Consider the following 17,290-nt stretch of genomic DNA (forward strand, 5'->3'; position numbering starts at 1 on the left):
TTTGTTTAATTTCTTGTAGTATATTTTTAGATTTTTTGGTCAGATTTCGCTTAGGGGATGACGAGAGGGCCGATAACCCCAACCTTTACGATACATGAGTTTTCGGTCCGGTCTTAACTAAGTTAAGAAGCTAAATCGGCGATTCCGGAAGGCTTCCGCGTTGCGAACCACACTTCCGTTTTTTTGTTAACCGTCCTATTTAGAGCGTCTTCGCGGCGCGGATTGCTTTCGTTACCGGGTTCGCCGATCTTGATGTTGATATAACATTCAGGAGCGCCATAAAAACATAAATGTACAATTCGCCGGGAAGTTTATACCGACGGAAATTAAAGCTAGGTTAAAACGCGACTGGCTAGCGACTAAGCACAGCTTTACTTTTTTCTAAGCGTCTTTAACAAATCCAGTTCATTGGGTGGCTCTCGTAACATCGGGTCGACGAAAACGCTACAACTTAAAAGCTATCGACCAAAACACTCAATTTAACCACGTTACTTGCAAAATAGCGAGCTCTTGGCTGGGTTTCAGTATCCCCAGACCACGAGGTCACTCCTAAAAACAGGGCTTCTACTTAGTTTTATAGTACTTTTTATTTGGTTCAGTAAATAAAATCATCATATTCATCGGAGATGAATATGATGAATACAACATTCCTCGACTCCTAGCTTCTCATACTCTGAAAACGAAATTGATGTTAATTTAAATTTAATTCAGGTCATTCCGGGAAGCTAAAATTTGTTTTAAAAACAATTTTGAGTTACTCTCCGGTACCCTTCCGGGTTCCTGAGTCCGGACGAAAAGATATTTTCTTCACAACCGAGAAAGGTAATAAGTTCTCCTGATAGCCTTCCTGGTTTTTCCTGGAGTTGCTCTGTAATGATTGGAGCTGCAGAATTGTTGCAACTCGGAGTGTCATCTTCAATAATTGCGGTTTTGATCAACTTTCTATTTCGGTTGTCCATTTTCTGTCTGTTCTTTGTAAGCGAAAATTGTCAGTCTGATTTTCGCTTTTTCAGTTGTAGCGAAAACAAAATTGGTCAAGTGTCATGCACGTCCATATCAAAAAGCTGAAAATAGTTACGTCAATGAAAATTGAACCATTAAGCTGTAGAGGAAATAGTTTTGTTTGCTGCTGACTTTTTTTCGTTTTTTCTGATAAGTTTGAGAAAGTTTTAGTATCACAATTTCATTTCTCTTCAAAAGATTTGAAATTTGGAATTGGTCTAATTAAAAATGAGACCATTCTCATTTAAACTTTTTTGAGAAAGTAAGACTATACATTATGTGGCAAGGTCCTTAAAAATTCTAATAGCTTTTGTGATTTGACCATATTGACCGTAACATGCGTCTCAACTACAAAAACGACACAAAAAAGTGTCAAAAAATTCTGGAAATTTTGATTTTTAAAGTTTCGATTCGAACTGGAATCTTTCTCAGAAACGCAAAGTCGACATTTTTAGTTGAAACGCAAAGTCGACATACACAACAGCCAGATGTCATTGATGTATCGAAAACAAGATATTTAAATGAAGCCTCCGAACACGACGCGCGTGCGTGATGATAAACTTGAGTGTGAGATCAAATGGAGCTGGAGCGTTGAGTGGCGTGGAACCCTCGCAAGCAGAGAAAAAGAGAAGATAACGACCTTATCTCTCTTTGAGAGTGGAAATGGAGGCCCGGCGCCTAGTAACATTTTTACAAACAATTGGTAGCTTTCAACTACTGTAATTCCCGAACGGTTTGACTTACCTCAATATTAAGTGTTATTTGAGAGTATGAATTGCTAAAGGCGAAAAAGAGTCAATCCATCTCTAATGGACCCGATGAGTAATGGACAGTGAAAATAGCTAAAATTATAGTTTTTAGCACTGTTTTTAGTAGTATTCACGTTTTCTGGGGATCACAGACCCAGCTATGTGGTTACATTCAGATATAAACAAAAATTGAGGAAAATTCATTTGGCTGATAGCCTAAAAACTGTAACACGAAGGTGAGCCCTTAATCAGACCGAACATCAACTGGTAAGGTCGAGATGGCGAAAAACTAATAGAGTAAAAGTATCTGAGGTCAGCCAGTCGTCTGCAAGGAGTTTTTATAACTGCCGTCGCTGTGTAATTTCTGGGCGAATTGTATTATTACAATTATTCTGTTACAATTTTAATAAATATACAACTATACATTTATTTCAGTTATATTGTTGCTTGAGTTGTTCCTCAAGAAGTTTTTCACAGTTTTGCTTGGATAAAGGTAACGTTAGCCCGGAAGGTCATAGTATCGCAACGTTGAACTCAAATCTTTTACTATTGACTAGTGTCTGTATGATCTCAGCGATTAAATGGTTTGGCGTCTTTTTCAGATTATAATTCATATGTTTTTCACCGCTTGCACCCCTGTCTATGTAGCCCGTCCTAAATTGAGTCGTTGATCCCTTACGTTTCAAGGTTATCGACTAAAAGATATAATCTAATTGGTTACAATTACAGAATAGGTAACTTAAGTTTGGGTGTATGCGTCCTAGACCACGAGGTTACCACCAAAATGAGGGCTACTGCATCATTATGATTGTTGCTAATGTTCTTGTTCAGCAGAGCTAAGCCATATCCATCGTTGATTGAACGAGTTCTGCTAACTTTTGGCTCCTTACATTCTGTAATTCAAAGCGAGAGTTATTATTTTCAGATCTGAGAGCTGAAAGTAAAATCGTTAAATTTCCAATATTTCAAAGACATACCTTCCATTTTTCTCAACCTTCGTTGAATAAGCATCTTCTTCATTACCGGGAAAAATTATCTCATAATATCCCAGCCTTCCCAATTCGCATAACAGGACAAGTAACAATTGAACTGAACAATCGTTCCTTTCCGGAAAACTTCTTTTCTTCACATCAAGAAAATCAGTCGTTCGATAACCCTTGTTTTGTCATAATTTTTTTCGTTTTCTCAATTCTGCGAGTGTTCTTGTAGTTCTAATTTTCGTATATTTTCGCATATCATTCCAAATTCTATTTTGTATTATTTGTCCTTTTTTCAACATATCGTGCGTTCAGTTTTTTCTTTTCAAATAAAGTCGTTTCACCATTATGATCGATTGGCAGATCAATGACAGATCGAAACACTCTGGTTCCGTCTATAATTTCAATAACAGTATTGCCAAAAGTGTTTACTGCTTCCTTGTGCTTGTTAATTCGACTGTTGAAAATGTGAAGGAACTTTGTATGTGGGTGTTTTTTTTTCTTTTTGTTCTTTTTTTCACGCAAAATGACGTATGACGTAGGAAACGTTAATTCAAATCAAAACATTCTCAATTGTGTTTAAAAAAATTCAAATTTTCTACAAAACGTTTAATACATTCGTCTGAAATTTGTGATCTTTGGTGTAAATTACAGCAATTTAAGTGAGCGAGCAGGCTTTTTGTAGTTTGTTCGTTCGCATCTACAGCAATTGATTATCGAAATTTAAGAATTCATATATCATAATATTAACCCTATTCGAAGAACGTTAGTTTCCAAAAAAATCTAAAAACTTCTAAAATTTGTCGTATTAACGAGAAAAACCGTTTGCACATTTTTTAGTTTCAGTCTAGTTTCGAGCGACTAAAGGAAGCGAGCGCCTTTGCTAAAGAAGGATAAGCCACGAGTTCTCAATTTATTGTAAGAATTTTTTTCGAAAGTTTTTTAATGCTGTCTTCGGAAAAAATACGTCTGCAAAAAAAATTCAAAAAAAAATAGATTCACTTTTGTCTTGTCAATGCTTCACTAAAACTTTTGCTCGATTTGTTTTTTTGTTAATGTGACGATTGAGTATGCTTAACTTTTTTGTTTTCTTCAGATCCATTTTGAATACGACTCACAAAAACCAATACTAGTTTAAAAAAATCCACAAAAAATTTCGCTGAAGTTAGTCCATATTCTGATTCTTTTCGCATGAGTGTTGGTTTTCATGGCGAATGATGTTAACTAGCATTTTTCGCAATTCTCTTAGACCCCATACTGCGATTCCAACATCGGTGTTCCTTTTTTGGTTAACCGAAGGTCCTGATTAATGGTAGTTCTGATTAATGGTAGAATGGCTGAGTCGTACATAGCTTTTTTAGAAGATCAGCCTCTTTCTCTGGTGTCGGCCACTTTCTCGACAATATCGTTTTGGTATTGACAAAAAATATATTTTGAGTAGGAATTTTTGATAGCTGTTTTCATTTATTTGGAAGTTTTCTCGACGTTCTTTGTTCATACAGATTCGATTTAGTGAATTAAAAACGTTTTTTTTTGCGTCTATGAGAAGATTGACGTCAATTTGAGTCTTCTTGAATACTCTTCGAAATTTATGATTATGTATTCAATGCTGTATGTTTGTTCAAGACATAGCTGGTAGTTGAAATCAAGTATCATTAGCTCACTCTTCAGACACTGTCATCTCTTGCGACCTTGGGTCAATATGCCCTTATTCCAGAATTTTGTCTACAAATAATAAATTATATGCATTATATGGTTCTAACTGTTGGTTTTCTGTTGAATAATTTCACCTCAATATGCGTTTAATAATTTTTATTTTTTAATTCTTAGTTCTTTGCATCTTACAAACTTTATGGGCAGTTTTTGTTTTATTTCAGTTCAGAATTTCCTGATGATTGTTTGTACCGAAATGCATTGAGCCTCATCCGAATCAGAGTTTTTCCTCAGCGGTTTTCTGTTTCTTCAGTTGAATTTTTTTAGCAATTCTGGCTATGGTTGTGGTCAATGGACTGTCATCAGAAGTGGGACAGTGTTCCTCGCCATTTATTGACGTCATTTCAAGAGGGGCCTTGAGAACCGTGCGTTTCCAAAGATGATTTACGTTTTGAGCATTGATTTCCTCAAAGATCGATGCGCGGAAAAGTATAGTTTCTTCTGAGGTAGTCAATTTTAGAGGTAGAGTTAATTGAATTCTGAGGTAGTTCATTTCGATTGAAACAAGAGTACTTTTGACTTAGGTTTTTCAAATAAAAGAATGTGCAAAAGACTTTTCGTCGGTAAGGATTTGATCAACTGTTTAACTTTTAACAGTATCATTAACTGCTTGTAGTTTTTTGGATTTTCAACTCACTTAGCAATTGAATTTGAGATTTTTCTGGTTGCCATCAATTTGTTTAATGGGATTTTCCTGTTACGAAGTTACTTCGAGTGCTTTTGCTGATGCACCTTTTCAATTCTTTTCTGTTGCCTAAAATTGAAGCTAATAGGTTACCGCTTTCCCATTGTTTCAGCCATTTCAATTATTAAGCGAATTGAAAAAAAAGAAGAAACCAGGACAGGTAACGGAAAACCAAGGGTAGGCAAAAAAGAACCCTGGGCAGGTAAATTATGATTGCTAGTAACAAAGAGCCCAGCTCGCAACTCAGCCTGTGTACTTGAAACTGCTTCGAAGAATGTTTTTGAAGAATAACCTCGAAAATATTTTTGATTTGTAGAGCCATGGGATAGTAAACCCAGCTTACTATATTTTTAGGTATTGTTACCTCCGATCTTGTTAATTTTGCATATCTTCTATCGAATACTGTTGATTCTGTCTAAATGTTAGTTTTTTCAACCTGGTTGGCTTGATTTCTAACCGACTGTTTCTCTTTACATACCTTCAGGTTATACTTTCTTAAATATCCTAGTATTTGAAATTTCATGGTTTTTGACTCAGTAAATTGATGAAGTACTATTTTAATAGTTTCAGTTACTATAATTTTTTCTGACTTTCTGGCTTAAGAAAAAGTTAGGCAAAATTGATCACATTTCTACGACTAAATATCGTTTGCTTCTTATCAAAATTAAATTTTTATTTGAGCTTGAAAAATCAAGCCTGGAGGAAACTGCTAAGATCCAAAAAACTTTGGGGTTAATTTTTACTTTTATTTGTCTGTTGACCTAAAAAAAAACGTTTTGACAGAAAGGATTTTGTTGCAAGTAGGGCATTGTGATCCTTGGGTTCTCAAAGCTGGTTTTCGTTTTTTGAGCATGGATTTGCTCAAGGATCGATGAGTAGAAAGCTATGGATTCTTCTGAGGTAGATGAGTCTTCTTCTGAGGTTGCTTGTGTTAAGTTAATTCTGAGGTTGTTAATTTCAAATGAATCAATAGTTCTTTTATTTTGGTAATTTCAATTGGAAAAATGTTCAGAAGACTTTTTGTCTGCAAGGGTTTGTTCAGTTTTTTAAACTTTAACAGTATCATGAAGTTCTTTTAATGTTTTGGATTTTCAATTAAAATAGCAATTGCACTCGAGATTTTTCTGGTTGCCAATAGTTTATTTGATTGAATTGTTTATGTTTCGGTTTTTCTGCGAGTGCTTTTGTTTATGCACCTTTTAATTTCTCTTCCCTTGCCTTAATTCAAAGCTATTAGAATTCCCGTTGTTTCAGCCATTTGTTTCAGCCATTAGGTTGCCGCTCTCCCATTGTTTCGGTTTCACTAGTTGTTAGTTTTTTTTTACCTTAATAAAATGATTTCTAATTCTCTACTTCTCTTTACTCCTAGTATTTGAAAGGCCATAGTTTTTGACTCAATAAATTGATGAAGGACTAGTGCAGTAACTTAAAATACTATAATTTTTACTGGCTACTGATTTAACAAAAAATGAGGCAAATTACTTCTTTTCAACAACCAAATCACGTTTGATGCGTTCTATAAATGAGTTTTTGTTTGAGCTCCAAAAAAGCCTGAAAGACCCCGCTAAGATCCAAAAAGTGTTTTTTGGGGTTATATTCCAGTTTAAATTTGTTTCTTGATCTAAACAAATTAGGAAAGCTAGGGTGTTCTTAAGGTAGTTAATTTTAATTGAATCTGAGTTAATTGAATTCTGAGATAATAAATTTTAATTGAAATTCGTTTTTTTTGGTCTAGGTAAATTTAATTGAAAAATTGTGCAGAATATTTTTTGTGGGCAAGGATTTGTTCAACTTTTTAATTTTAACCGTATCATTAAGATCTTATAATGTTTTGGATTTTCAATTAATTTAGCAATTGCACTCTAGGTTTTATGATCGCCAACACTTTATTTGATTGGGTTTTTTTCTTCACTTAAAAAAATGAACGTATTAGGTGCCCGCTTTCCCATTGTTTCAGCTATCCGGCGATGATTTTCGAGATGGACGTTTTTCAGATTTTGTTTGGTCTAATTTTGATGAGGGAATATAATTGCTGCGTGCATGTTTATGGCTGCGCAAAAAATGTTTGTCACAATAATTATTCTTTTCTGAAAACAAAGTAATTAATTGAACCGTGGAAACTTACCAATTATCACCTTCGAAGCAAAACGTTTTTAAATTTTGCCACAATTTCGTTGATTTTCCTATGGTTTTTACCTACTAAAAATTTGCTTTAGCATGCAGAAACCTCTTCTTTTTGCGTAATACTCCTTCGTTTTTGCAAATTGAACTTTTTCAAACGGTTTATTTGGTTTTCAAGAAAACAATTATGGACGACAATTATTATCAAAATGAAAAATACCGAACTTTCCAGCAGTTATTCCAACAACTAAAGGTAACTGTGGTGTTCTGTAGCTTGTTTATTTCAACCGTAGTTTTAGCCTCAGCAGTAGTGGCAAAAACAATTTCAAGCAATTTTTTTTGGAATTTGAGCCTCGAGCAAATAATGATTCAGTGAAACATGGGTTGGATTCATCAAATGGTGAAGTAACTCCAAAAAACGAAGTCCAAAAAATTTGCAGTAGCCTATTTTGATAACAAAAATTTTTTAAATGTTTTGGAAAGTAAAAACTACTGATCAAAAAGTGTTCAGTGCCACCAGGATAAGTTCAGATTGCAATAATTGATTTGAATCCTACGTAAATTGGAAAAAATATTCACCAAAGATGGTTGGAATTTCCTATCTTATCTGAAATTTGCAAAAGTTTCCAAAAACTTCCAACTTTGAATGCTTTTTGAACAAGACTTTGTCTCTATTGTCAGGCATGCTGCTTTGAAGCCATGACATCTCCACATGTCACATTAGAAGCGACAAAACAGTTTGACGGTTGTCCTATGGCATTTTAGTAGACTGCCGAGGAATTCAAATAGTTTAAAAAAGAGAGAAGAAACCAGGGCAGATAACGAAAAACCAAGGGCAGGTAAAAAAGAAACCAAGTTAGGTAATTTCTGCTTGCTAGTGACAAAGAAACCAGCAAACAAAAAAAATCTCGCAATGCAGCCTGTGTACTCAAAACTGTTGATGATAAAAATACCTACGAAGAATGTTTTTGATTTGAAGAGCCATGGGAATGTAAACCCAGCCTAGTGTAATTATATGAGTGGTTGTTGCCTCCAATCCTGTTAATAATTTATATATTCTATCAAATACTGTTGATTCTGTCTACTTGTTAGTTTTTTAACCTGGTTGGATGATTCTGCCTGTCTCTGTTGATATCCGTCTGTTTCTCTTTATACCTTCAGGTTATAGTTTCATTAAAATTTCTAGTATTTGGAATTTCATGGTTGTTGACTCAGTAAAATGATGAAGGACTATTTTGAATAGTTTCAGTTAATATAAACTTTTCTGACCTTCTGATAGAGAAAGCTTAATTGCGAAAGTTTGCTGTTGCGCTTTCAATGTCGCCCATGAAACTGAAATGATTCTGATTTTGAGGTTTATATAAAATATAGTTTTTCGGAGTTTTTGTGTGCTTAACACTTTACATCGTGGTTGGTGAACATAACAAATGCAAAAAAAATGTGACTTGCACAGCTCACATGAAATAATGTTACGCACTAAACAAACCCACACATACACTTATTACACTTTGTTCATCACCAAACAACAATCACGAAATCCACAACACAGATTCAGATTTATTAACTCCAAATATAATTGGCCTTTCTTCCTAAACTTCACCTACTGTATAAAAAAAACTAACATGCAAGGCATCTTCCGAAACTGTGACCCCATAAGACAAATGTTGTGTTCTGCCCACTAACCAATTGTTTTGATGTTGAAGAATCCCGCCCACTAATTGTCCCCCACGAATATCAACAGCCCATCAAAGTCCGAATTTTAGAATTCAATCATAGTACTAAATACAACCATAAGCTATATAACCTAATTCAAAACACACCGCAAGAATCCTCACTCAATAGTGACGAGTATAAACTTATCCGAGCACTCGAGCTTCTATAGCCTTTCCTTCAAACCAAAATTGTCATCCTCATGCCTGCCAAACTCCTCACATCATCCGACACTATTGGCACTAATTTTCCGAATCAATTTTGGCCAACGACAACCTTTTGTTAGTATAAATTAGAAAAAAACTAATAAATTTCAAATATTACTAACCATTCTTTATTTATATCTCACTTTTTTTTAAATTTCACTACTCAATCATCTAAAACAAATAGAAATAAATTAAAAAAATGTGAACTCTTTTCTATAAAATTTTCAAATCCTTTTTAACAATTGTGTATATAATTGAAGTGGTTTTAACAAGAATATAATTGAAGTAGTGAAGTTTTTCTTTTCAAAGCAGAAAACTCATAAATTGAAAACTCCATTGCAGTAAATTAAAACTTCTATGAAGTAGATTCATAAAAAAATGTAAATGAATTAAAGACAAGTAACATTTTCACAAAATACGCTTCTTTTATAAATTTTGAATCCTTCACTCGCCCAAAAATTGCTCAGTTTTTTCCACAATCGCACAGCTCGCCCACGAAGAATTGTTTAAATAAAAAATTTCAAGTTTTAACCTTAACTGATAACAACTTTAACTTGTTTTCACACCTTTCAAACTTCCCTTTAACCCGGTTGGAAGAAGTTATATGAAAAATTGAATTATCCAACGCAGCTTACTAACGCCGCAAAACCACAAACTAATAGCATGACTAAGAAAGAAAGTCACACGGTAACCAAACCGGAGTCAAACCAGGTTAAAACTGGATAAATTAATCGTTGGAAAGCACTTCAAAGTTTTATTAAAACCAAATAAAATACAAAAAAATCTATTTTTGCGAAAAGGACACAAGCAAAAGAAAAAAGAGAAAAACACGCTATGAAAATGTAACAAAAGATTGAACGTATAAAGAGACTCTGCACAAAAAGACCATAAAATATAGACCATTCATGGTCTCACCAACCAGAGGGACGTCCTATGCATGCTCTATAGCCGGCCTAACCCACAGCGCTACAACCATTACTTGCGACCCACACTCAATATTTGCTGAGAGTTGCTCTAGTGTGAGCGAATTTTTAAAAATAACCAAACTAAAACAAAAACGCTTTTGCGATAAAAAATAATATTAGGTCATAACTAAAACTTAACTAAAAAGAAGTAATTATATAATTGCAGTATGTAAAGAGTTTTTAGAGCCCAAGAAACGAACAGCAAAGGAGATGGCAACCCGACTACATTCCAACTCTGGAATAGCAAATCTATTTGGTTTGCTGCCAAAGTCACTACCCTCAAAGGTTTTTAAGTATTGACTCAACATCGCAGCAAAGGAAACCCATTGATGCAGACCAATGACCATCTCGATGTTGATTTCACATACCGATCCTAGTCACTTGGCACTTCACTAGGAAAAGTCAAACTTCACCCTGTATGTAGTCTCGCTCTAAATTTGATGAAATTGATTCATTATTGCATCGATCAGAAGTCTTGACACAATCAGCCAAGACTGAACTAGTATTTATAAACCAAATATTTTTCTAATAAAAACTATCACTATAAAATATTACTAACTAACCAATCAAATTCCATCTCTAATATTGACACTTATTTGTGAATGCTGAAACTACTTGTAGTTTCTGCACCAAAACAATTTGAAAAAATCTTTGAATACAGTTGTTCTATTTCTGGATAAACTCCAAGAACTAACTCGCGAAAACCAGTATGCACTAGATCGTTTGAGACTAGAAGATATAAGAGTATGATTAAGATTGGTATTAGACTAAGAAGTTACATGAATCCATCCGCCCAAAATAAGATAGCGTGACGAACAGACGATGTACTTTATCTGGAATTACTCTATGAGTACAGGCCAAAGGGCAGCAAAATACTTGTTTCACCAAAAAAATTGTAGTTAACTCTTAGCTTAAAAAGAACAATTGTTAATAATGACTGCGATTCGTATTTAATTCAAAAAAGACGTATTCGTTCTTTGTTTGGCTAGATGAGCTCTTTTTTTTTCAAAATGCATAAATTGTAAGAGTCTCACTGTTAAACTGAATTTGGAGATACAAACAAACTTGAGGTACTATTGTTCACAAATATTAAGAGTAAAAACCGGAAATTGACTTAAAAGGCCGAAATTTTTGTTGCGGAAGCTTCTAGGTCAAAAATCATGGCCTGTATCTCTGAAATGTACCTTCCAAAACTAAAATATAACCTGAAAAAAAGTTTTGATAAAAAATATAAGCATAGAAGTGACTCTACAAATAGATATCATGAATTTCGGGTGTCGGCTCCAGGATCTTTTGTGAAGCGGTGTAAAAAAGCTTAATATACAATTCGACTATGTGGAGTTTGAAGAAAAAGTTTTGTTCCAACTTTCGATACGAAAGTAACGGAATATTTGTGCTCGGCGTGGGTTTTTTTTTCTTCAGACAAATTTTGACTTTTTAACGAGCCATTTTTGACGGATTTTTTTTTTCATATCATTCGAAACGTATTGTTGTCTTGAGCTTAAACATGAAAAAATATTTCGCCTGTGATTATTTTTTCGTAATGATTGCCATTTTGGTCAATTTGAGACAATTAACGCGCGATAAATTTCGCGCAAACAACGTGTAAGCGGAGGTTTAATCCGTCTTAGGAATCGTTCCAAATTGGTTGAAAGAAGCTTTTTTGCCATAAATGTTTTGTTACATGGAGCAAAATCTATCTTTTTTTGTACTTTATATGACGTGTGGGGGGATGATTTTTCCTAAAAAATTTCAAATTTTAGAAAAAATATTTTCATTTTGTTTTATTACATTAAATTTTTTAATGTTATTACTGCTCCATAAAACTTAAAAGGCAGTCTGAACATTCAAGGCTTCGCCCTGATACGAGCAGTCTTGTTTATTCTGAGTTTTTTTATAGAAACACGAAAAATTTATGAATGTTAAAAATTTATTAATGAGATTGCATCAGTTGAAAATTTTCCTTAAATAATCATATAAACCCTTTAGATGAATACACAATTTAAAGGCAATGTACAATGCGACAATTTTTTTACAAATACAACGCGATGCAGAGGTTTTGAGTGGGACTTTTAGCAGCCGTTTTTTAAAAATTCGCAACTTAATATACAGCTTAGAGTCAAGTTATCGTACAGGCAATTTAGTAAGATATCAATTTCTTAATGGTTTTTTTTTCTGGCAATCTAACACTTTGGAGCACAATGAATTTTATAGAGAAATTTAATAAGGCTAAAACTGATACCTTACTGATACCGATGAAGGAAGGCATTGTACAATGCGATATTTTTTGTTAAAAGGCGATAGAGTGGCTTTGAGTGAAACTAATAACAGCCAAAGCCAATTGATGAAAATTTTATGTTGCACAATTTATACACACGTTTCATATGAAAGTAAATCAGCGTAGAATTGTTCTGAATCACACATCCAATTATGGCTAAAAATAGTATTCTAAAAAGTAAACTAAAATCTATATTCTGCATTTCTTCGAAAGTCGGGACAATAATGCTTATACGTGAAAGAAACTACTACAGATTGAATGATTTGATTAATTTTATTAATTTTTTTTTGGTTCTAGATTGAATAGATGACGGAAAATTTGTATATATATAATTTTAAAAACTAATTCGATGTCGACAGATTTTTTTAATTTCAGCTGAGAGTTTACTAATTTGCATCGTCACCTCCATCAAGATTCATGAAATTTTGCAATTCCAGAGAAAAACTGTAAATCTGGCCAAGCAAATCATAATGCATGAATGCATTGTTAATACATGTCTTCAATTTTTCTTCTCCAATATTGACCATGTGGATAGCCAATGCTTCTGCATTTTTGATCTCAAGACCAATTTGGTGCGACCATATTCCCATTCTACCAAGAACGACTTGTTTTATTTCAGTATAACCGGGCTCCAAATCTTCATATCTCGTAGCTTCGTAATTAAACACGATTTTGAGATACGACGTAATTTGACGAAGTTTGTCGTTTCTTTCTTGTTGGAACTCGGGATCTATCTCAGTGAAGGTCTGATTCAATTCTGGGTAGCTATTTCTCAACATTTCTTTGTGAAATATTATTGTGTCGAGAGGTTTTTCTCGCAGATAGGAAACGGCGGCATCTTGAATATCCAGACAGTAGAGCTCGCTGGAATATGTTCGACTGATAGATAACTCGTTGCGCAGGAACTCCATCCAATTGTTGTTCAATTTCCGCAAAACCTCTTGCACAGCTCTTGCAGATATTGCTGGCGTGACGGATAGGTTTTTTAGTTTCTCTTCTTTAAGAATTTCAAAGTGAAATGTATTCCCAAAAAAGGAAAACTCGAAGCAATCTTTTTTGTCGGATTTTCGTTCCTGCTCTGGGTTTAGGAAGCGATAAAACATCTTTGTGATGTTTCCTGATTCAGAGTTTTCGGATTCAACTCTTGGTTGTGAGAACTCAAATTCTTTCGGCAATATAGACGGGTCCAATAGCTCAATTGAAGCGTTCGGCAAGTGAACTTCTGAAAACATCCAACTACCAGTTATGATTATCGTCTATGGCCCAGAAACAGCTACTAATCGCTATCAAATTCGATTAAAAAATAATAGTGGATGGTACGTACTTGGACGACAGAGAACAAAAAATGAATCTCATTTATTGTTGGATTAATACCTGGGCTGGGTTAACTTGACACCGAAGCAACGCATAAGAAGACAATTGGAATTTGTTTTTGCGCGAATTAGCTATGCTAAATTAGTATTAGCGGTAATGTTCAAACCGAGAACTTTACAAAATAGTTGCAGAATAAATTTTGTCCCCTATTTTGAGCTCATGTCATCAATGTTTTTCAGGTGGTAAAAAACATTAAAATTAATCTTCATTTGTGATTAATTACGCTATTTATTTGGTAATCATAATTGGTTTGCAAAACAATTCTTTACGGCGTAAAACTGATTAAAAAAAATATCATTTTTACTTGAAGTTTCTAAATAAAAAACATATCATTTTTTTTACTTGGCACTCCATGTGAGCGTAGTACAGTTTCAAAACAAAGAAAATGTTTTTGCCTCACTTCTATTTGATCATTTTAACCTATCTATATTTTTTTATTTTCAGATTTTTGTCTCAGATGTGTATTTGAAGCGCATCCTAAATTCAGTAAGATACGGAAAACAACATTTTACGTTATCTGTTAATAAAAAGCAATTTCTAGATTATGACAGAGTCTCATTCTTAATTGTCTGCTTGGCAATAATGACAGAGTCTCATTCGTCTGCTTGGCAATAAAAAAACTGTTTTTAATTCATCTCAAAGCTACTATAACTTGTTATTAGAATCACCTGATCTGAAAAAATGGTTTGAGGGAATAGAAAAAATAAAACAGCCGGTGTTTACAGTGTAAATTTAATTCAATAAAACTAGCCAAACATTTTTAGACAAGTTTTCTGCCCTCTAATGTCAAATTCAGTTTTTCACAATCAATCGTTTTTTTTAATACTTGCCATTATTTTCGTTACGTTTTCGATGCTATAATATTTGTGCTGGCCTGCTCTTCCTGTCAGAAAACTTTTGAAATTTGCTGTTTTGCCGGTAATTTTAAGTTAATCCAAAAGATAGACCTGCTCCAGCTCAAAGCTTAAAAAATTTATTGGTGCGGTGCTGCATTTTTTTAATTTTAACACGCGATAAATTTGATGGCTAAAAACAGTTGAGGGGCTATTTAAACTGAATCAGAAATTAATTTGAACCTAATTTGATACAAGTTTCTTGCTTTTAATGATAAGTAGATGTTAAATACATAAGTGTTTAACTTAGATAGCAATTATGGAAATGTTTTTCTTGATACGTTTTGTTCTTTTCTGATTGCTTCATGGGAAAAAATATATCGTCTTCTGTTAACGGCTAGCGTGAGCTGTATTTGTAGCCGGCTCAAAAAACGTTCAAGATTGATTTGAAGCATGTACCCTTTTACTTGACACTGCGTGTGGAACCCGGGTTAGATCTTTTACTGAATGTTTTAATTCAATATCTTTTCTAATGATTTTGCGTACGGAATGTGTCATTTTTCAAGTTAAAACATAAAGACTTCATAGGGCAGTCAAAAGTTTGATTAATTTTTCCTGACTGAAGTCTTTTTACTGTGGTGACTTTCAAAGAAAGTGATCAAGATATTGTGCTCCGGATAATTTTGACGAAAACGTTTTCAAATAATCTGATAGATAATTGCGCACCAAAGAAACTGTTAAACTGCTATGGCTATTTTGAGTAGTTTTTTAAAAAATTGTAATGACTTTTGAAATTGCGAAGTTTTGTTTTCATTTTTGCCGGTTTGTGGTACACGCATAGTGAAAATGGCGAACTGATTCGTCCAGGAAAATTTCCTTAATTGAATTGATCCCTCTCAATGATTTTGGAACGCGTAACTAAATCAGAATTAGACTGCTCATATCAGCGCGAAGCCTTGGTTGTTCCGCCTGCCTTTAAAAGTCTGTGGAGCAGTAATAACATGGAAAAAAACTTGAAAAAATGTACCAAATTGGCCAACCCCCATAGCTTTACGAAAAGAATCACAGGTGGGATATATTTTTAAATTTAAGCTCAAGACAACAATGTGTTTTCAATGATGTAAAAAGATTCCGCCAAAAATAATTACTTAAAATTTGTCAGAAGAAAAAAACCAACAGGAGAACAAACATTTGGGTACTTTCGTTTCTAAAGTTGGAACAAAAACGTCATTAGGTAGTTATTCTAACGTGTCTGAGGGAAGAGTTACAGATTTGAGTAAAAAGTTTTTTTTTTTGCTAACAACATTATATTTATTTTTTAAAATTAACTGCAATTAAATTGTATACAAAAAATAAAGATTTTGTTCCGAAATGAATAATAATGTTTTTTATCTCCCTTGCGCACGTCATTTTAAAAAAAGAGTCTTTTTTTGTTTCTTACGGCTTTTTTAATCCAACATACCTCAACGCAATTTTGAAACATTTTGTGAGCCAAAGAAGGCGTTAAATAGCAGTTTTAGCTCCAAATTCTTTTCACTGATACGATCGTTTAAAGAATTATTTTGGAAGTCGAGATCTAGTTTGATTTTTTTCAGTTTCATTTTATTTTTGTTTCAGCTTATAAAAAACATCGAGCGTAAAACTCACTGCATACCTTTCAATTGAATAGAAATGTTTGGCTGAGATTCATCATAGCTGATTGGCTCATAATTCCAATTCTCTTTCCAACGAAACTGATCTTGCTCTGCCCAATCACAGAAGGGTCTCAGGTCAAGAATAAATTCATGCAGACCAACAAGGTTGGGTCGAGGATTTTGTTTCATCAGGAAAAACATCCTGGAACTGTCAAACAGACGCCTCTCGTCATAGTCGTCTAGGGGTCTCAAAGTTTTGTTGATCTAAACAGGCAAATTTTGTATTGTATTCAATAAGTCAATTTTTCAGTTGTTTCCAAACTGAATAAATCAAAACATACAGATGTTTGGTTTGAGTGAAACAAATATGTTTCGGAACACATCCTAACTAGTGAAAATGGTTCAATTAAAATTCCATTTAAAAACAATTTGATGCAAGAGTTTTGACAAAAATTCAAACTTTTTTTGACATTCAAGTGCAAACTACTGAATTGCATCTAGGTTCTGAAGCTGCACTGCACTACACTGAATAAAATTGGTAATGAGTGTTTTTACATTGAGCAAAAAAGTTTCAATTATGTGATTTACTTTACTTTTAGATTTATTATAGGAAAACTAACCGCTTTGCGAATCGCAATGGGCGAAAACGAAAATGAGGAAATAACTACTCCTGTTTCATGATAAACTACATCTTTTCGGAAATTGACTGAATTCAGATGGGTTTGATTCCATTCAAACTGACTTCTCATTGAGGTTTTCCATGGCAATGAGACGCTTATTTTTCTGAGAAAGGGCAAGTGGTTTCGTTGAGACATGTACAAAAGGGGGGTCACACACTGCTCAGGAGAATTGAGCTGCAGCTCGAAATTGATTGTTACGGTTCCAAGTACGCTGAACGGAGGAAAACAAATTTCAATCTTTTGGTTTCCATCATGATTTTCGGAATCGCTGTAGTTGAATGCAACTATCTTCCCTTTTTCAGTTAAATTTGTGGAATGAAACTTCCATGTTTGTTCCCCTAAGTCAATTCTCTCTTTTTTTTC

The 17,290-nt window shown here is 33.9% G+C and overlaps 1 protein-coding gene across 1 annotated transcript; it reads right to left on the reverse strand.

The window, feature by feature from the left end:
• Positions 1–12,079: 12,079 nt before the first annotated feature.
• Positions 12,080–17,290, reverse strand: LOC134853115 (uncharacterized). The gene is made up of 3 exons (XM_063869057.1): positions 16,868–17,290; positions 16,268–16,511; positions 12,080–13,628 (listed from the first exon to the last, which is right to left on the reverse strand). The coding sequence occupies exons 1-3, from the start codon at positions 17,060–17,062 to the stop codon at positions 12,793–12,795; spliced, it is 1,275 nt and encodes a 424-aa protein (XP_063725127.1). The 5' UTR covers positions 17,063–17,290; the 3' UTR covers positions 12,080–12,792.

The sequence above is a fragment of the Symsagittifera roscoffensis genome, chromosome 8 (genome assembly GCF_963678635.1).
Source record: "Symsagittifera roscoffensis chromosome 8, txSymRosc1.1, whole genome shotgun sequence".
Classification (NCBI taxonomy): Eukaryota; Metazoa; Xenacoelomorpha; order Acoela; family Convolutidae; genus Symsagittifera; species Symsagittifera roscoffensis.